General features: G+C 43.2%; 1 protein-coding gene across 7 annotated transcripts in view; it reads left to right on the forward strand.

Moving 5' to 3' along the window:
* CACNA1F (calcium voltage-gated channel subunit alpha1 F) overlaps positions 1 to 22,310 on the forward strand; it is a 349,606-nt gene that overhangs the window by 306,229 nt on the left and 21,067 nt on the right. For all 7 annotated transcript variants that reach the window (XM_068248313.1, XM_068248312.1, XM_068248314.1 and 4 more), the window contains 3 exons: positions 1,629 to 1,730; positions 15,350 to 15,480; positions 15,584 to 15,688. In XM_068248313.1, the coding sequence (XP_068104414.1) occupies positions 1,629 to 1,730; positions 15,350 to 15,480; positions 15,584 to 15,688 (338 nt within the window). The remainder of the gene's footprint in view (positions 1 to 1,628; positions 1,731 to 15,349; positions 15,481 to 15,583; positions 15,689 to 22,310) is intronic.

Raw genomic sequence — 22,310 nt, forward strand, 5'->3', positions numbered from 1 at the left:
GGAACATTTAACAAAGTGCTACATACCAGGGGCTTCCTCCAGCCCCAAGCTCCCAGCATGTCCCTCGCCACAACTCTCCCCGCAGCCGTTCACCGCAGCTCCGTCCCGGTCCCCGGCGATGACGTCAGGGCGACCTCCAGGTCGGCCTGTACTGCGCCTGCGCGAGCGGCGCTGTCAATCACCGCCACGTGGGCCGGAGCGGACTGCGCAGGCCAATCTTGAAGAGTATGCTCCATTTTACTGGTAGCCAGTGCAGTGAGTGAAGAATGCAGCAAAGCATTTATAAAGCCACAACACGCACAACCTTGAGGCGGATGGGCTACAACAGCAGAGGACCCCACCGGGTACCACTGATCTCCACTACAAATAGGAAAAAGAGGCTACAATTTGCACGTGCTCACCAAAATTGGACAGTTGAAGACTGGAAAAATGTTGCCTGGCCTGATGAGTCTCAATAGAGTCAGAATTTGGCGTAAACAGAATGAAAACATGGATCCATCATGCCTTGTTGGTGGCGGTGGTCATGGTATAATGATGGTGGTGGTGTAATGGTGTGGGGGATATTTTCATGGCACACTTTAGGCCCCTTAGTGCCAATTGGACATCGTTTAAATGCCACAGGCTACCTGAGCATTGCTTCTGACAATGTCCATCCCTTCATGACCACCATGTACCCATCCTCTGATGGCTACTTCCAGCAGGATAATGCACCATGTCACAAAGCTCGAATCATTTCAAATTGGTTTCTTGAACATGACAATGAGTTCACTGTACTAAAATGGCCCCCACAGTCACCAAATCTCAACCCAATAGAGCATCTTTGGGATGTGATGGAACGGGAGCTTCGTGCCCTGTATGTGCATCCCACAAATCTCCATCAACTGCAAGATACTAACCTATCAATATGGGCCAACATTTCTAAAGAATGCTTTCAGCACCTTGTTGAATCAATGCCATGTAGAAATAAGGCAGTTCTGAAGGCGAAAGGGGGTCAAACACCGTATTAGTATGGTGTCCCTAATAATCCTGTAGGTGAGTATATATATATATATATATATATATATATATATATATATATATATATATATATATATATATATATATATATAATATATACACACACATGCATATGGTGCTCCTAATAATCCTTTAGGTGAGCATAAATATATATTGTGTACACACACACATGCATATATATATATATATATATATATATATATATAACCTTCAATCACAGTGTGCTCTTGATAATAAGGCTCTGAGCAAAAAAGTGTTTAAATATGTGTACAACCTACTAACTGCTTGCTATGTTATCACACAGAGGTTTTCCAATGACAGCCTATCAATGCCTGTGTCGGCCACATGAGGAATGAAAGGCGGCTGATCTGAACGAGCTCAGGCCTGTCTGTCATCATCCACCATTCCCACTGAGACTTGCCTGCAACTGACTAACTTTATCCAAATGTGTTTTATGTACCGATATATAATTAGATGCTGACATCCAGACCTAGATTAGGAATCAGACTTTATTGCAATTCTGAGGCTCTGCTTGTAGTGTGGCCTCATTTTATTTTTAGCCACTGTTCCTCTCTCACATTCATTTTTATTTATTTCTTTTTTTGTGTTAGGAACCCTGGAAGCTGCTAATGAGGAACTGAGAGCCGTCATTAAAAAGATCTGGAAAAGGACGAAGCAGAAAGTGTTGGATGAGGTCATCCCACCCCCTGAAGGTGAGACTTAAATATGAAAGAGGTAAAGTGCAAAATTGGGTGATGCCAGTGAGAGCATGAAGTCTCTACTGGACAACCAGGTTGCCCTTCCCCACCCCTTCCCCAGGAAACAAGTATTAATGCTTTCTGTCGTCTTAAACAATTGTTTGTGACTGCTTCAAGTGACAGTTTTAGAATGACTGCTGTACAGACATGTTTATTTGCTCTCTGCCACTCAGCCTGTTCTGTGTATAGGGGAAGGCAAATAACCAGCATGAGGTGTCACACTGCGGGGACAACAGTAAAGGTTTCCATTTGAAAAAAAGTGGTCGGTTGTTGGTGGTCCAGTATGATTACTAACGACCCTCTCATTGACATTGGGCGGCACTGGTAGGTGGCTAGTCCGGTCAGCAAATGGATGTTTGTCAGTGTTGCGACTTCCCAGTTATACAGTATGTAACCAAGAGTAGTGTAGTAGTTCTAGTTCATAGGGTCCAACAGTCCCGATTTGGACGGGACAGTCCCAGCTCCACCCCGGATCCTGTGTCCCGCCCCCTCCTTAGTAAATCCCATTTGATAGAGCTTCTGCTGAAGCTGATGCTCACGTCATTGCAGAGCTACTCAGCTGCAAGAGAGAAGCAGAGCCTGCAGCTACTCTCACTGCTGCTACCTGTGTCCCAGGGTTGTGTACAACGTAGAGCTAATAAGTGTAGAGCCGAACAGAGGTTGCCTGGCTCTTGGAGGGCTCTACACTGTATGGACTACAGGTGGCAGCAGTGAGGATGGCTGTGGGAAGCTGTACCTCCCCTGCCAGCCAGAGATGTTGTTTCCCCTGCAGCGCTGAGCATTGAAGGCTGGAGGGATCAGGCTAAAGGTCAGAGGGCAGCATGGAAGTGTGGAGTGAGAGCTAGACTCTCTAACACTGCGCTCCCTAGTGGCTGCAGCTCAAGCGCTTTTAAATCCGCCAGTTGAAAAGCACAATATACTGTAAATGTTCTGTGTCTTGTCTCTTTTAGGCCCCGTTCACACTTGCGTTTCTGTAAAGAACGGACCGGATGACCGGACCGGATCCAGATCGGATCGGAACCGTACGGTTCCAATCCTGATCGGATCTGGTCCGTTTGCATACGTATTGATACGGCTGCGATCCGGATCCGTTTGGTAAAAGAGATACAAACTATATAAATATTGTTGGGGTTTGGGAGGTCAGCAGAAGGTGCACATGTAGAATCAGGTCCTCCGCTGTGTAGGGCCTCACCTCCACGCCTGACATATATTGCCTAGAGTGCTCCCTAGTGGCTGCAGCTCAAGCGCTTTTGAGTCCGCCAGTTGAAAAGCACAATATACTGTAAATGTTCTGTGTCTTGTCTCTTTTAGGCCCCGTTCACACTTGCGTTTCTGTAAAGAACGGACCGGATGACCGGATCCAGATCGGATCTGGATCGGAACCGTACGGTTCCAATCCGGATCGGATCCAGTCCGTTTGCATACGTATTGATACGGCTGCGATCCGTTAAAAGAGATACAAACTATATAAATATTGTTGGGGTCTGGGAGGTCAGCAGAAGGTGCACATGTAGAATCAGGTCCTCCGCTGTGTAGGGCCTTACCTACACGTCCGACATATACTGCCAAACAGCTCCAGCACAAAGTCACTGCTGCTCCACTCCAGAAATGCTGGGCCCATGTGTCCCCATCCAAAATGGCCGCTAGAAAACGCATAGGAAGTGGGGTAGAACGTCAGGTTTTTATAGCCAGTGTGTTCTGTGCTTTTCGTTTCCAATTGGTTTCTATGCACGGATGGTGCAGTCAGGCTCCGGTCCGGGTGCGTCCGCCAGATGATCCGGACCCAAAAATAGAGCATGTTGGAAAAGTGTCCGGAGTCCAGATCCGATCCGGCTCCGTTCCGTACGGAACGGACGCGTGTGAACGGCCGCATAGACTTTGCATTGCTATGCGGAACGTCCGTTCCGTTTGTACAGTATACGGTCCGGATCCGATCAGGCGAATCCGGACAGCGAACGCTAATGTGAACCGGGCCTTACTATCCAGCCCAGACACAACAAGCTACAATCTGAAGTATGATGCTGGGTACACCTGATGCGTTTTGCGATTGATATCCCGTTTGATCGATTTTCGACCCGTTTTTTCCGCTAGATTCCACGCTCGATTCTCTTTTCTTTTCTTATCAATTTCCATTCACTTCTATGAGAAATCGAGCGGTAAAATGATTGAAAGCAATATCGGAGATGTCGGAAATTATCCATCAAATGGATCTATCGACCACAAAGACGCAAGGTGTTTACCTAGCATTACTTCTATAGCACAGTTGGAACCTCCATTATTAATCCAGTCACACTTTAGTCATAAACATCCAAAATACATGCTTGTTCAGGGTCTATGGCTAAAAGTATTAGAGGCAGAGGATCAGCAGGATAGAAAGGCATTGTGCATTGTTTAAAAGGAAATAAATGTCAGCCTCCATATTCCCTTTCACTTCAGGTTCCCTTTAGATGATTTCCCTACAAATATCCTGTTACCTGCCACAAAGACATGTAAGCAGGATGGATAGGAGGTATTCTATAGCTAGAAAAACGGTAACGCTTTAAGAAACCTTATTTCAGCTGCTGACCCAGTCCCGTATCCTAGGAAACCTCACTGCAGTGTGTCAGTCTGCTATAATGACTATAGAAATCCAAACCGCACAAAAAGAGAAAGATTCCTCTATTTACCCCTTCAGTGTGTTAGATTTCCACGCTGATTTCAGTAATCCTTCGGATAATATATCTTCTTTTCATTTGTACAGCAAATAAATAATTTAGGAGTATGAGAATTTGGAGAGGTTCTGTACATCAAAGGGTGCAATATGTACTCCAAAGAATGCCTTGTTGCCATGGTTGAGAAAAAATTAAAATTTCGAGAGAATGTAGGTGGCTGCAAAATAAAACAGAAAAGTTCTAGCTGAACTCGATGGACGTCTTTTTTTTTTTTTTCAACCCAAATAACTATGTATGTAACTATGCAATGCTGATAAACGTAATACTGTATATTTTTCCCTTGCATTTTTTCATTTCACTGGCTAAAGCAGAGGAAATTGACATTTAGGAGGGATGACCTGAAAGTGACACAACACTGAAATGAGGCTATATAGCTTTCTGTAAGACCAGACTGAAATCCATTAGCCTATTATTCAACGTAATGGCTGAAATTAGATCTAGCAATTATTGTTTGAAAATAGCTGCAGACATCTCCTATATTACATTATCTTGACACCAAACTACACTTTCCATAGCTGCTGAGAGAGCAAGCTGGAGAATCCCTGAAACCCTGTCCCTTCCAATATATATATATATATATATATATATATATATATATATATATATATATATATATATATATATATATATATATATATATATATATATATATATATATATATATACAGTGGCTTGCGAAAGTATTCGGCCCCCTTAAAGTTTTCCACATTTTGTCACATTACTGCCACAAACATGAATCAATTTTATTGGAATTTCACATGAAAGACCAATACAAAGTGGTGTACACAAGAGAAGTGGAACGAAAATCATACATGGTTCCAAACCTTTTTTTTACAAATCAATAACTGCAAAGTGGGGTGTGCGTAATTATTCAGCCCCCTTTGGTCTGAGTGCAGTCAGTTGCCCATAGACATTGCCTGATGAGTGCTAATGACCAAATAGAGTGCACCTGTGTGTAATCTAATGTCAGTACAAATACAGCTGCTCTGTGACGGCCTCAGAGGTTGTCTAAGAGAATCTTGGGAGCAACAACACCATGAAGTCCAAAGAACACACCAGACAGGTCAGGGATAAAGTTATTGAGGCATTTAAAGCTATAAAAAGATTTCCAAAGCTTTGAACATCCCACGGAACACTGTTCAAGCGATCATTCAGAAATGGAGTATGGCACAACTGTAAACCTACGTAGACAAGGCCGTCCACCTAAACTCACAGGCCGAACAAGGAGAGCGCTAATCGGAAATGCAGTCAAAAGGCCCATGGTGACTCTGGACGAGCTGCAGAGATCTACGGCTCAGGTGGGGGAATCTGTCCATAGGACAACTATTAGTCGTGCACTGCACAAAGTTGGCTCTTATGGAAGAGTGACACGAAGAAAGCCATTGTTAACAGAAAAGCATAAGAAGTCCCATTTGCAGTTTGCCACAAGCCATGTGGGGGGGACACAGCAAACATGTGGAAGAAGGTGCTCTGGTCGGATGAGACCAAAACGGAACTTTTTGGCCAAAGTACAAAACGCTATGTGTGGCAGAAAACTAATACTGCACATCACTCAGAACACACCATCTCGACTGTCAAATATGGTGGTGGCAGCATCATGCTCTGGGGTTGCTTCTCTTCAGCAGGGACAGGGAAGCTGGTCAAAGTTGATGGGAAGATGGATGGAGCCAAATACAGGGCTATCTTGGAGGAAAACCTCTTGGAGTCTGCAAAAGACTTGAGACTGGGGTGGAGGTTCACCTTCCAGCAGCACAACGACCCTAAACATAAAGCCAGGGCAACAATGGAATGGTTTAAAACAAAACATATCCATGTGTTAGAATAGCCTAGTCAAAGTCCAGATTTAAATCCAATCGAGAATCTGTGGCAAGATCTGAAAACTGCTGTTCACAAACGCTGTCCATCTAATCTGACTGAGCTGGAGCTGTTTTGCAAAGAAGAATGGGCAAGGATTTCAGTCTCTAGATGTGCAAAGCTGGTAGACACATACCCTAAAAGACTGGCAGCTGTAATTGCAGCAAAAGGTGGTTCTACAAAGTATTGACTCAGGGGGCTGAATAATTACGCACACCTCACTTTGCAGTTATTGATTTGAAAAAAATGTTTGGAATCATGTATGATTTTCGTACCACTTCTCACATGTACACCACTTTGTATTGGTCTTTCACGTGGAATGCCAATTAGATTGATTCATGTTTGTGGCAGTAATGTGACAAAATGTGGAAAAATTCAAGGGGGCCAAATACTTTTGCAAGCCACTATATATATATATATATATATATATATATATATATATATATATATATATATATATATATATATATATATATATATATATATATATATATATATATATATATATATATATATATATATATAAACTCCCAGCCTCTTTCTACTTCCTGCAAGCGTCCGGAAGGACGCTTGCAGGTCGCATGAAACAAAAAGTTACTGTTGCCATCTTGTGGCCAAATAGTAAAACTACACCCTTAGCATTTTTTACACACAAATAAACTAGTTTTACACAAAAAATTAACTCCTTACCTCCCACACTCCCCAAATTTTTTTTTTGTAATAAAAAAAAATAAAAAAATTACAATTTAAAAAAAATACATAAATAGTTACCTTAGGGACTAAACTTTTTAAATATTTATGTCAAGAGGGTATAACACTGTTACTTTATAAACTATGGGCTTGTAATTAGGGATGGACGCAAAACTGAAAAAAACTGAAAAAAAATGCACCTTTATTTCCAATTAAAATATTGGCGGCAAACATTGTGATAGGGACATAATTTAAACGGTTTTATAACCGGGACAAATAGGCAAGTACATTTAATGGGTTTTAATTACAGTAGCATGCATTATTTAAAAACTATAAAGGCCGAAAACTGAAAAATAATAAATTTTTTCCCACATTTTTTCCTATTTTCTCATTAAAACACATTTAGAATAAAATTATTCTTGGCATAATGTCCCACCTAAAGAAAGCCTAATTGGTGGCGAAAAAAACAAGATATAGTTCATTTCATTGCGATAAGTAATGATAAAATTATAGACGAATGAATGGAAGGAGCGCTGAAAGGTGAAAATTGCTCTGGTGGTCAAGGGGTAAAACCCCTCAGTTGGGAAGTGGTTAATCTCTAGTTATCTGGCTTGCGGTCACTGCCATGTATCCCCTTTTCTTATTTCTCTTTTCTTCGAACACAATAGGGGAATGATAGCTGAGTGAGTTGTGCGTCCCCTCCTACACTGCGCCCTGAGGCTGGAGCCTATCTTGCCTCTGCCTCAGCCCAGCCCTGCACACCACATACACACATACAGGGCCGGGCCGAGGCATAGGCTGGAGAGGCTCCAGCCTCAGGGCGCAGTGTAGGAGGGGGCGCAGAATTCATACAGCTGTCATTCCTAATTGTGTATGAAGCAGAAAAAAATAAGAAAAGGGGATACATGGCAGTGACTGCAAGCCCGATAACTAGTTATTAAGGTGTTGGGGAGGTTGTGGGCCCTGTGGCCCTCTTAGTCTAATAGCAATCTGTGTGTGACAGCTGAGGTGGGAGGGATGGAGGGGCGCACTTTGGTGTCTCAGCCTTGGGTGCTGGAGGACCTTGTCCTGGCTCTGCACACATATGTATGAGGGAGTATCGTAATGTTTTAATTGTAACGCGTAAGTAATTATGGTATATTGATGAAATCTTCTCAGTATCATCATTATTCCCTAGGGGCATGATGTTGAGAAAATCAGCTTATTGTAGCCTTTATTTCTTTTACAGATTGCGCCAGGAGTAACTAAAGTGTGAGATGGAAAAGATTTAGGCTCACAGTTTGATAAGGTTCCTGAATTTGAAGGGTAATAGTGCCTCACCAAAAAGATCCTTTTCATCCTGTTCCAACTGCGTCAACATCTTGAAAGGTCACGCCGTGTTTGTTTCTGGAAAGGGGTTAGCAAATGTGGAACCGAAGGTGCAGGCATCTTATCTTATTAGACATGTGCAGTTCATTATGAATAATTTTCCACACACTACCATAACTAAGACCAAGTTTAATTCATGATCATTTGGATGGTGGTTTGTCGGTCTTCCAGGATTAAACACTCCTCTTTCTTCACTGTGGAAGCATCATCTCTTTCAATGATGGTCTTCCAGGTCTTGGTTTGTCTGTGAGGGACATGTGACCAATTTGGAAATTCCTTTTCTACCTCAAAATCGTGTTATAAGATGGGAAATTGTTTCCATAAACTGCATCATCTCATCATGAATTTGCCGGGCACTATTACCGTACCTCAAATGCAGGAACTTTATCATGCTGCATCGCACACTTTTCCATCTTGCATGTTAGTTACTCCTGGCACAATCTGTAAAAGAAATAAAGGATACAATGAGCTAATTTTCTGAACATGCACTTTAAGGGGAACTGTATCCAAGGATTGAACTTTATCCCAATCAGTAATTGATACCCCTTTTCCTATGAACCTTTCCTGTTTCCTGTTTGTGCACCTTGTTAAATTGTGGGAAATAATAGTTGTTTCCAACTGCTAAGCAACCAAAAATATATATTAAAAAAATACCTTTTAGCCTATCAGCAGTTGGTGCTGTCTAGTTTTTTTCTTGTCTGCCAGTAGTAGAGATGATTACATGCAGGCTCATTGTGGATCAAAACATGAACAAATTACATAGTGAATATCACGGCGATCACGCCGTCTATTTACACTGTGCAGCGCTGCGATCAGCAGCAGCGCTGCACTGGGGACAGACGTGTCACACGGCTGTCCCCCTGGGGGACAAGAGAGCGATCGGCGTAATTGGCTGGCTATGGGGAGGGAGGGAAGGGTTTTAAAGAAACAGGGATTTTTATAAAAAACAAACAAACAATAATATTTATTATACAAAAATATAAACATGGGGGGAGCGATCAGACTCCACCAACAGAGAGCTCTGTTGGTGGGGAGAAAAGGGGGGGGGGGGGGGGAAATCACTTGTGTGCTGTGTTGTGCGGCCCTGCAGCTTGGCCTTAAAGCTGCAGTGGCCAATTTTACTAAAAATGGCCTGGTCACTAGGGGGGTTTAGCCCTGCAGTCCTCAAGAGGTTAAATACCCTGCCTCTCAATCAAGCTGGGTGCAGTACTGACCATCACCACCAGGATAAAGGAGGAAGAGTCACGTTGGCACGCACCTAGTGGCACACGATGCTGAACCTGGAAGTCTGTTGGGTCGGCGTCCTCCGCCAGGAAGCATGATGAGAGAGCAGCGTGGGACTCAGGGGCTCTTTTCAGTTGCAATGACAACCACATGGTTGCCATGATGACCGTTTGGTTGCCATGGAGACCGTTCTGTTGCCATGACGATTACTAGGTAGCCATGGCGCCGTTCCGTTGCCATGACGACCACTATGTTGGCATGGCAGCATACTGTTGTTATGGTGATCATTTGGTCCCCATGGGAGCCGATTTATTGGCATGGTAACTGTTCTATTGCTATGACGACATTCCATTTCTTTGGCAACCATTCTGTTGCCAAGACAACAATTTGATTGTTATGAAGACTATTCTGTTGCCATGATGACCACTAGGTTACCATGGCGACTTTTCCATTGTTATGACGACCACTGGGTTTCCATGGCGACCATTCAGTTGTGACAATGACCACTCGGTTGCCATGGTGACCATTGCGCTGCCATGATGGCCACTTGGTTACCATGGTGATCATTCACTTGCTATGGCGACCGTTACCATGCCATAACAACACATTTGGTTGTCACGGCGACTTCTCCATTGCAATGACAACCACATAGTTGTCATGGCGACCATTCCATTGCCATGCCGACCACTAGGTTGCCATGGTGACCGTTCCTTTGCCATGACAACCACTACATTGGTATGGCAAACATTCTGTTGACATGGTGACATTTGGTTAAATAAACGGTTGCCGTGGGAACCAAATGGTCACCCTGGCAACAGAATGGCAACATTCCATTGCCGTAGCAACTGGCATGACAACCGCCATGACAATAATTTGGTTGCCATGGGGGCTATTCCATTGCTATGATGACCACTAGGTTACCATGGTGGTTGTTCCATTGCCATGATGATCATTCAGTTGCCATGGGCACCATTCCATTGCCATGACAACCACTTGCCATGCGAACCATTATGCTGCCATGACTACTATTCAGTTGTCATGATGGCCACTTGGTTGCCATGGCAAACTGTTCTGTTGCCATGACTACCATTTAGTTGCCACGGCGAACATTCTGTTGCCATAATGAGCACTAGGTTGCCATGGCAAAAAATAGAAAAAAAACACATTATTACTCACTTTTACCAATTCCAGTTTAAAAATAAAAAGCGCTATTGTAGATAAAAAACAAAGTATTTTTAATGGTAAAAAACAATCTTATTGGCTCAGGGAACATGTATTCCTTTTAACAAATTAGTGCTGCATCAGATAGTGCTGGAGGTGTGCACAGCAGCAATGTCCAATCATGCACAACTGTGCTTCAGCTACAAGATGTATATCTATGTCCTTGTGGCTTAGATGAAGTCACAGAGGTTGTAGATATACTGTAGTGGTGGATAAAGTGGTTAACAATGTAGAAAAAAAATATAAAATGATAGTTTCTTAAGTCAACATCTAAGTACTAACAATATTAGAACACTCATTATCTATAGCTTAGGGAAGATCACATCAAACATATATCCTGGTCTAAATGACAATCCCAAAGGTGGCTGCCACCGCTTCTGAATCAGGAAAGCAATGGCTCTGGCATAGGTGTTTTGTATTGCCGGTACATACATTCTCCAATGATACAGTTGGTTCTAAAAAAAATTGGTGCTGCTGACACTGGTAAGGCTTTATTGTTGTTACTATTATTATGTGAATAATGAACAATTTAAACCCCATCATCTAAAGGTGGCCACTAACGGTCCAATTTGTAGCGAAAAATTGTTTGAGCGATCAGAAATTTTGATCGGATTGGTTGTAAATAATCTCAGTTGGTGGACACAATCGATTATGAACGAGTGAAAAAAATGTCGGCCGAATGAATTTTCGTCGAATCAAAATTTGGATTTTCTTGTTGGTTGTGATAGATAGGAAGCAAAGATTGGTTCGTTGATGGTGTAGTGAACGATGTATTACAATATTTCACTTCCGATCAGAATTTCTGATCGCTCAAACGATTTTTCGCTAGAAATTAAATTGTTAGTGGCCACCTTAAGGCTTTGACCATGCCTGCCTAAGGGGCTGTCTACACTCATCCACTTCTGTGATTTTTCTGCTCAGAAAAACTGCAACCAATGTTAGGGCTGGTTCAGACGGATGCTTGTGGATGGTTTACTGCCAGCGTTCGGGGCTTGGCGTTAAACGCTCCCATTCAAGTGAATGGGAGTGTTTGTACCAAGCTTTCACGCGCGTTTACACGAACGCGGCATTCGGGTCCCGATTTTCACTGGCGTTCAAGGAGCCCCTGGAAGCTACATGTTACTTCCAGGGGCGGTTAACCGCGACGGGTAATGTCCCCCTAGGGGAAGAAAAAATGTGACCGCATCCGAACGCAACGCGAACGCTGCTGAAAGCCAGAACGCATTGCCACGCGACGCCAATGAACGCGACGCCTCCAAACGTCCGTCTGAACCAGCCTTTAGGGCTGTTTCAGATGGACATTTGGAGGCGTCGGTTCAGATGGACGTTTGGAGGCGTCGCGTTCGTTGGCGTCGCGTTTGTGTTGCGTTTGGATGCGGTCGCGTTTTTTCTTCCCCTAGGGGGACATTAGCCGTCGCGGTTAACCGCCCCTGGAAGGTATGGGCGCCCGCAATATAGGTTAGCCAGGTCTAGTTGCACTCAGTATAGGTCCCCCCAGTATAGGTAGCCAAGAATAGGTAATCCAGTATAGGTAGCCAGCTATAGGTCCCCCCAGTATAGGTAGCCAGCTATAGGTCCCCCCAGTATAGGTAGCCAGGCATAGGTGAGCCAGTATAGTTGCCCCCGGTATAGGTTAGCTAGGTAGGTGCCTCCAGTATAGGTAGCCAGTATAGTTGCCCCCAGTATAGGTTAGATAGGCAGGCGCCCCCGGGATAAGTTAGATAGGTAGGTGCCCCACTACAGGTTAGCTAGGTGGGTGCCTCTAATATAGGTAGCCAGAATAGTTGCCCCCAGCATAGGTTAGATAGGTAGATGCCCCCAGTAAAGGATAGTTAGGTGCCTGCAATATAGGTAGCCAGTATAGTTGCCACCTGTATAGGCTAGCTAGGTGCCCCCAATACAGGTTAGATAAGTAAGTGCCCCCAGTATAGGTTTGATAGGTAGGTGCCCTACAGTATAGGTTAGATAGGTAGGTGCCCCCCAGTATAGGTTAGATTAGGTAGGTTCCCCCATATAGGTTAGATAGGTAGCTGCCCCCCAGTATAGGTTAGATTAAGTAGGTGCCCCCCATTATAGGTTAGATTAGGTAGCTGCCCCCCAGTATAGGTTAGATAGGTAGGTGCCCCCCACTATAGGTTAGATAGTTAGCTGCCCCCCAGTATAAGTTAGATAGGTAGGTGCCCCCCCCAGCATAGGTTAGATTAGGTAGATGTCTCCCAGTATAGGTTAGATTAGGTAGGTGCCCCCCAGTATAGGTTAGATTAGGTAGGTGTCCCCCAGTATAGGTTAGATTAGGTAGCTGCCCCCCAGTATAAGTTAGATAGGTAGGTGCCCCCCAGTATAGGTTAGATAGGTAGGTGCCCCCCAGTATAGGTTAGATTAGGTAGGTGCCCTACAGCATAGGTTAGAATAGGTAGGTGCCCCCCAGTATAGGTTAGATTAGGTAGGTGCCCCCCAGTTTAGGTTAGATAGGCAGCTTCCCAAAAGTATAGGTTAGGTAGGTCCACCCCCCATAATTGAGGGGGGAGCCGGAGCCGCGGGGAGGGCAGCCCAACTTCTCCCTCCCCTCTCCCCGGGCCGCCCTCCGTGCTCCCCCTCAGACGCAGAGTAATGACGCAGCAGGAAGCGCTGTGCATAACTAATCACCTTCCTGCGTTCCACTCGCCGCTGATCTCCTCTCGTCATAGACGCTGCTACACACGCTGCTTCCTGTTTAGCCGGAAGCAGCGTGTGTAGCAGTGTTTATGACGAGAGGAGATCAGCGTCGAGTGGAACGCAGGAAGGTGAGTAGTTATGCACAGCGCTTCCTGCTGCGTCTGAGGTGGGAGCACGGAGGGCGGCCCGGGGAGAGGGAAGGAGAGGTCGGGTTGCCCTCCCTGCAGCTCCGGCTCCTAACTCCTTTACAGCTCCCCCCTCACAACAGCGCCCAGGGCGGCGGCACGGGCCGCACGGCCCTAAAAACGGGCCTGTGGTGCGCATATATGGTACAATTTTTTCCTTTTTTTTCGATTATATAATTTCATTGATTTATTCCATTAGATCAAATATAAAGATTTTCCAACATGTCCGATCAGATTTTATCGAAAAAAAGATAATTTCAAACTTTCATTCGATTCGATCATTTTGGTCAAATAAACGTGAAAATTGAACTTTTTTTTGTATTGTACCATGTATGGGCACCATCAGGGGCAGAGGAAAAACAAACATTTTTTTCTGAGAGCTTTCTGTGCACTTTTTGATGCACTCAGGGCCGGTTCTAGATTTCTTGCTGCCTGAGGCAAAATTGGATCCGGCAATTTACTCTGCTTCATTTAATGTTCTTACATGACATGCTGCAGCTCAACACAATAGCACACTGGCTGACTGTGAGTCTGTGGCAAACAAACTGCTTCCCCTCAGCCACTCCATTCCTCCTCGGTCAGGACAGCAGTGTCACCTCCTCCCTTCTGCTGCTCCCCTGCCTCCGCCCTCCTCACTTACTGTCAGACTCAAAACACAGCACAACAAGCTGCTTTCCCCAATGATGACCTCTTCACCTCGCTCTCCTCTCGCTTCTCCTCCTACTCTGACTGCATGCTGTAGGTGTAAACACACACTACAGACGTGCCCTGTAATCTCTGCGTCTGATGTAAGTGTTTCGCCTTGCTTCATTCGAGAACGAGCCCTGGGTGTGCTTGCAAAACTCCATTCAATAGTACTGAATAAGACACATATGCAGTCTCACTAAAAATTGTCTATGCCATGCATCTGAGAATTGGCAAGAATTGCTTCACACTGGTGCTAGCAGCAATATGAAGTTTTGTATGAGAAATCATTGCGATTTTCCTGCTGTATGTGATACAAGAAATAGATAGGTGAGATTGGTGTGCAGATGGAACAACCCAGTTTCAGCAATTTAAAGGATACCCGAACTGAAATGTGACATAATGAGATAGACATGTGTATGTACAGTGCCTAGCACACAAATAACTATGCTGTGTTCCTTTTTTTCTTTCTCTGCCTGAAAGAGTTAAATATCAGGTATGTAAGTGGCTGACTCAGTCCTGACAGGAAGTGACTACAGTGTGACCCTCACTGATAAGAAATTCCCCTTTTTTACCTCTTTCTTGCTCACAGAAGCCATTTTCTGCTAGGAGAGTGTTTTATAGTTGGAATTTCTTATCAGTAAGGGGCCAAACTGTAGTCACTTCCTGTCTGAGTCAGGACTGAGTCAGCCACTTGCATACCTTATATTTAACTCTTTCAGGCAGAGAAAGAAAAAAGGAAACACAGCCTAGTTATTTGTGTGCTAGGCACTGTACATACACATGTCCATCTCATTATGTCACATTTTTGTTCGGGTATGCTTTAATCTTCAGGAAGGGGCAGGTTGTCTAATACTAGAGCAAAGCTGGTATGTCAACATTTTAGTGGCTTGCTATTTTATATGTTGTGTGATTGCAAGAGACATTGCTGGCCTGACCTGTGCAAAAATGGAATATCGTCATGTTTTTCTTTCTTTCTCAGAAGAGGAGGTCACTGTGGGCAAATTCTATGCCACCTTCCTAATTCAGGATTACTTCCGTAAATTCCGCCGGAGGAAGGAGAAGGGTCTTCTTGGCACTGAGAACTTGCCAAGCAATTCCACCACATTGCAGGTTATCACTCCCTCTGTTTTGTGTATAGTAGCATCTAATTGTAAACAGTATGATGGTGGTATTTGACAGTTTCCCATGTCTTACCTTTATCTCTGTACATCAGGCTGGGTTAAGGAGCCTGCAGGATTTAGGATCTGAGATCCGTCGAGCCTTATCCACAGACCTTGAAGAGGACGACCTCTCTGAATTCAGGGGGATAGCAAGACAGGTGAGGAATGAGACCATGTCGGACCGCAGATTGCCTATTATTAATGCTTTACACAGCACCATCATCTTCTATAGCAATTATTATTATAATTTATTTATAAAGCGCCAACATATTCCGTGGCGCTGTACAATGTAAGAAAACAAACAAGGGATACATAATGATACAGACAATGATATACAGGATCTTCTCAAAAAATTAGCATATTGTGATAAAGTTCATTATTTTCTGTAATGTACTGATAAACATTAGACTTTCATATATTTTAGATTTAAATACACACAACTGAAGTAGTTCAAGCCTTTTATTGTTTTAATATTGATGATTTTGGCATACAGCTCATGAAAACCCAAATTTCCTATCTCAAAAAATTAGCATATTTCATCCGACCAATAAAAGAAAAGTGTTTTTAAAACAAAAAAAGTCAACCTTCAAATAATTATGTTCAGTTCTGCACTCAATACTTGGTCGGGAATCTTTTTGCAGAAATGACTGCTTCAAAGCGGCGTGGCATGGAGGCAATCAGCCTGTGGCACTGCTCAGGTGTTATGGAGGCCCAGGATGCTTCGATAGCGGCCTTAAGCTCATCCAGAGTGCCGGGTCTTGCGTCTCTCAACTTTCTCTTCACAATATCCCACAGATTCTCTATGGGGTTCAGGTCAGGAGAGTTGGCAGGCCAATTGAGCACAGTAATACCATGATCATTAAACCATTTACCAGTGGTTTTGGCACTGTGAGCAGGTGCCAGGTTGTGCTGAAAAATGAAATCTTCATCTCCATAAAGCTTCTCAGCAGATGGAAGCATGAACGTACGTTTGAACCAGAAACAGCGGCAGAAGCGCCTGACCTGGGCTACAGAGAAACAGCACTGGACTGTTGCTCAGTGGTCCAAAGTACTTTTTTCGGATGAGAGCAACTTTTGCATGTCATTCGGAAATCAAGGTGCCAGAGTCTGGAGGAAGACTGGGGAGAGGAAAATGCCAAAATGCCTAAAGTCCAGTGTCAAGTACCCACAGTCAGTGATGGTCTGGGATGCCATGTCAGCTGCTGGTGTTGGTCCACTGTGTTTTATCAAGGGCAGGGTCAATGCAGCTAGCTATCAGGAGATTTTGGAGCACTTCATGCTTCCATCTGCTGAAAAGCTTTATGGAGATGAAGATTTCATTTTTCAGCACGACCTGGCACCTGCTCACAGTGCCAAAACCACTGGTAAATGGTTTACTGACCATGGTATTACTGTGCTCAATTGGCCTGCCAACTCTCCTGACCTTAACCCCATAGAGAATCTGTGGGATATTGTGAAGAGAAAGTTGAGAGACGCAAGACTCAACACTCTGGATGAGCTTAAGGCCGCTATCGAAGCATCCTGGGCCTCCATAACACCTGAGCAGTGCCACAGGCTGATCGCCTCCATGCCACGCCGCATTAAAGCACTCATTTCTGCAAAAGGATTCCCGACCAAGTATTGAGTGCATAACTGAACATAATTATTTGAAGGTTGACTTTTTTTGTTTTAAAAACACTTTTCTTTTATCGGTCGGATGAAATATGCTAATTTTTTGAGATAGGAATTTTGAGTTTTCATGAGCTGTATGCCAAAATCATCAATATTAAAACAATAAAAGGCTTGAACTACTTCAGTTGTTATGTAATGAATCTAAAATATATGAAAGTCTAATGTTTATCAGTACATTACAGAAAATAATGAACTTTATCACAATATGCTAATTTTTTGAGAAGATCCTGTACATCAAATATGAACACTGATACAAGATACAGCACTGCTGATTACAATTTGATTTAACATGATGACTAAAATGTATAAATGTCTAACAGTGTGCAAGCAATTAAATTAATAACATTCCATGACACAAAAGGGTGAGAGCCCTTCCCTTGCGAGCTTACAATCTAAAGGAATGGGGTGGAAGCAATGTACAAAGTGATATTTTTACATGGATAGGCAAATCAAATACCTGACTGTATTTGAAAATACAGTATAAAGCAGTGTCAAGAGATAATAGGGAGAAAGTTGTGTCATGTAATCTAGACTGTTAGGTGAAGAAAACAGAGGTAAGGCAAGAGAGTTAGCAACTAAGTTCAGTGCAGAAAGTGAATAGTGCAATTTTGCAGGAAGATGGCGCTAGAGATCAGTACGTGATAGAAATGTGATAGATTTTATTATTTGTAGGCTGAACAGATGACTTCTAAAGATGCACATAAAGGTTTCAAAGATTGTAACGTGACAAAGTGAAGTGGTGTTCCAGGGCAGGAGAAAGCATGTGAAAAGTCTTGAATGTGATAATCTGACCCAGTGTTACGGTGGCCACAAATCAAAATGATTTGATTTTAACCGCGGTTTGATAAATATGATCGGATCTTCCCAAAAAATTGAAAGCTTTTTTTTACATTCATTATTTTCATTTCTAAAGATTGTATGGTGTGTGTTAGATTGTCAGTTTATTAATATACACACCCTAGCAATTTTCTCAGAGTTTCCAATCATTGTTATCATAATTGGGGAAAAATGTAACATACAGTGCTGCCCATAATTATTCATACCCCTGGCAAATTTTGACTTAAAGTTACTTTTGTTCAACCAGCTAGTATTTTTTTTTATGGGAAATGACATAGGTGTCTCCCATCAACAGATAATAAGACGGTGTACACAAGGCATTATTGTGGGAAAAAAACATTTCTCAGCTTTTATTTACATTTGAGCAAAAAGTGTCCAGTCCAAAGTTATTCATACCCTTCACAAACTGTCGCAGTCTGTGGGAAAATACAACGTTCTATATCATTCCAAATAGTCTAAGCTGTTCTAAAGCATCCTAATTACCCTGATTGGGAACAGCTGTTTTGATCAATTCAATAGGTGAAAAACAGCAGCTCTCTGCAGTTGGTTTGTGGACAACAGTCATGGCTAAGACAAAGGAGCTCAGTGAGGACCTGCGGCTGCGCATTGTGTCTGCTTACAAGTCAGGAAAGGGCTAAAAGGCCTTTTCTAAATGTTTTCCAGTTCCAGTGGCTACAGTCGAAAGTATTATTAAAAATACAAGATGTTCTGCACTGTGGAAAATCTCAGAGGACGTGGTCGGAAGCCATTTGTTTTGTGCTGGCCAGGAGGATAGTGAGACAGGTGATAAAGAATCCAAGGATCCCCACCAAGGCTATCCTGGTGAATCTGGGCTCTGCTGGTGGCAATGTCTCAAGGCAGACAATCCAACAGACACTGCACACTGCTGGGTTCCACAGATGCAGAACAAGGAGGACGCCACTTCTCCAGATAAGGCACTCAAAAGCTTGCTTGGCCTTTGCAAATGCTCATCTGGACAAAGAAGAAGACTTGGGGTCTCCAGTGAAACAAAAATTGAATTGTTTGGTGACAATGATGTTTCCTTCATTTACAGCTCCACGCGGAATGCGCTGGTCATATGCCCAGGGTTTGTGCAGCTCCAGGATGTGACGTTATGAGGTACGCATCAGCTCCGTCGGCTATTGCTCCACCCACCAAGGTTGGCAGAGCTATAGCGACGGAGCTAATGTGTACCTCATGAGCTATAGCCGACTGGTCAACAAACATACTTCAGGAAAAGAAAAAAAATCATTCTGGTTGCTGCAATGACTGCGCAAATCTAACCGGGAAGCGATCAGAAAATCGACTGCGCAAATCTTCCCAATTCACCTGCGTTTCTCATGGCTGTTCCGTGACAAGCTGTACAGATGTATCACTAGGCAATGGCAGAGCGTTACATCTGTAGAGCATTGGGGCCTGAAACTTTCGCCCTAGTGATTGCATTCAATCGCTACTGGCGGCGGTCATTAAACGTTTATAAACAGGTTTAGGTATTGTAGGGGTTAATAATGGGGTAATAGGCTAGGTTTGGGTTAAAAATTTATGGGGAATTTAAAAAAACCCTTTTTATTTTATTGGGACTATGTCACTTTAATTATTTTTTTTTTCCAACTTTTGTTTTCTAACTTTATTGAATGATTGTTGCTAGCTAACAGCAACAATCATTCACTTGACCATTCACGTGACTGTGCACGAGCGTGCACGTTTCCGTTCACGCGGCAGCGGCAGACAGCAGCAATTAATGCAGGATGTAGATTTTACGTCCTGGAACACACAGGGGGGCTAATTAGGACGTAGAATCTATGTCCTAAAACTTTAATCAGTTAAGCCTAACCAATGACGCCAACTGATCTTTAATTTTCTATTTTCGTCTTCTTCTGCGCTGGCACTGAATCCAGTCCATGTCCAGCTGAAATTTCTAGCCCTGGTAATTCAACTATGTACAGCCAAACTGCAGTGCTGAAACCTCTCAGCTAAAGTCCACAGCCCTGGCATTGTGGCTGTGTAATAGCCAAATGCTGACACCAAACTAAGAATGTACTGAAATGACGTGCTTTATGCCCTGGGAATCAAACTTTACATAGGAATCATGCATATCATGAGCAATGCACGAGACATACAAAAGGAGCATAAAATGTCACGTTTTAGTAAATAACTGAATGAACGAGGACAGGAATAAATAAATAATAGGAATTTACTTATTAAGTGTAGTAACATAACCAAGGAACTTAGCAATGTAAATTAACCTAATGCACAGCAGTATGAATAAATGCAACAATGATCAGGTATAAACATAAGACAATATTCCTGCAGGCAAGTGTATTCAGAAAGCATACAATTGCAACTCAGGATACAAGGACCTCCCTGCATAGGGTGGTGTTATGCAGAGCAAACCTAGTGTGTGTGTGTATATACAGTGGGTTGCGAAAGTTTGGGCAACCTTGTCCCGATCCACCCCTCAGTGCTGCCTGTCACTGATTGGCCAGGCTGCGCAAGGGGTCTGGAGGGGGGTGCGGCACGGCGGGAAACGGTGAATCGGCGGTGAATCGGCGGTGAGCGGCGGCGATCGGGATATGCACGGAGCTAGCAAAGTGCTAACTGCGTGCAGTAAAAAAAAATTGTGAAAATATGCCCAGCGGGGCCAGAAAAATCCTCCTGCGCAGGTTACCCCAAGCTGAGCTCGGGATAACCGGCAAGAAGGTTAAATAAAATTAGGCAGGCGCATAAATATGGGCGCTGTTGTCATTTTATTGATTCCAAAACCTTTAGAACTAATTATTGGAACTCAAATTGGCTTGGTAAGCTCAGTGACCCCTGACCTACATACACATGTGAATCCAATTATGAGAAAGAGTATTTAAGGGAGTTTCCCTCTTTTAATATTCTCTGAAGAGTACCAACATGGGGGTCTCAAAACAATTCTCAAATGACCTGAAGAGAAAGATTGTTCACCATCATGAGTTAGGGAAAGGATACAGAAAGCTGTCTCATAGATTTCAGCTGTCTGTTTCCACAGTTAGGAACATATTGTAGAAATGGAAGACCACAGGCTCAGTTCAAGTTAAGGCTCGAAGTGGCAGACCAAGAAAAATCTCGGATAGACAGAAGCGACGAATGGTGAGAACAGTCAGTCAACTCACAGACCAGCACCAAAGACCTACAACATCATCTTGCTGCCGATGGAGTCACTGTGCATCGTTCAACCAACTCAGTGCACTTTACACAAGGAAATGCTGTATGCGAGAGTGATGCAAAGGAATCTCACAGCACAAACAGAGCCACCTGAGGTATGCTAAAGCACATTTGGACAAGCCAGCTTCATTTTAGAATAAGGTGCTGTGGACTGATGAAACTAAAATTGAGTTATTTGGGCATAACAAGGGGCGTTATGCATGGAGGAAAAAGAACAGCATTCCAAGAAAAACACCTGCTACCTACAGTAAACTATGGTGGTGGTTCCATCATGCTGTGGGGCTGTGTGGCCAGTGCAGGGACTGGGAATCTTGTCAATTTTGAGGAACACATGGATTCCACTCAGTATCAGCAGCAATGTCCAGGAATCAGTGACAAAGCTGAAGCTGCGCCGGGCTGGATCTTTTAACAAGACAACAACCCTAAACACTGCTCAAAATCCACTAAGGTATTCATGCAGAGGAACAAGTACAACATTCTGGAATGGCCATCTTAGTCCTCAGACCTGAATATAATTGAAAATCTGTGGTGAGAGTTAAAGAGAGCTGTCCATGCTCGGAAGCCATCAAACCTGAATAACCTAGAGATGTTTTGTAAAGAGGAATGGTCCAAAATGCCTTCAAGCAGCATCCGGACTCTCATTGGAACCTACAGGAAGCATTTAGAGGCTGTCATTTTTGCAAAAGGAGGATCTACTAAATATTGATTTCATTTTTTTTTTTTTGTGGTACCCAAATTTATGCACCTGCCTAATTTTGTTTAAACAATTATTGCACACTTTCTGTAAATCCAATAAACTTCATTTTACTTCTGAAATATCACTGTGTGTGTCTCCTATATGATATATTTAACTGACATTTTTTATCGTAACAACCAACGATTTATAAAGGAAAATCGTGACGATTAACAAGGTTGCCCAAACTTCGCATCCCACTGTATATATACAGTATATATATAAACACATACATATATATATATTGCACACAAACCCCAGAACCTGATAATATAAACAAAGATATATGCAAAATATATACACTACTATTCGCAGGACACAAGGAGCAAGCAAAATGGATTGTCAAA

Source organism: Hyperolius riggenbachi, chromosome 8 (assembly GCF_040937935.1).
Source record: "Hyperolius riggenbachi isolate aHypRig1 chromosome 8, aHypRig1.pri, whole genome shotgun sequence".
NCBI lineage: Eukaryota > Metazoa > Chordata > Amphibia > Anura > Hyperoliidae > Hyperolius > Hyperolius riggenbachi.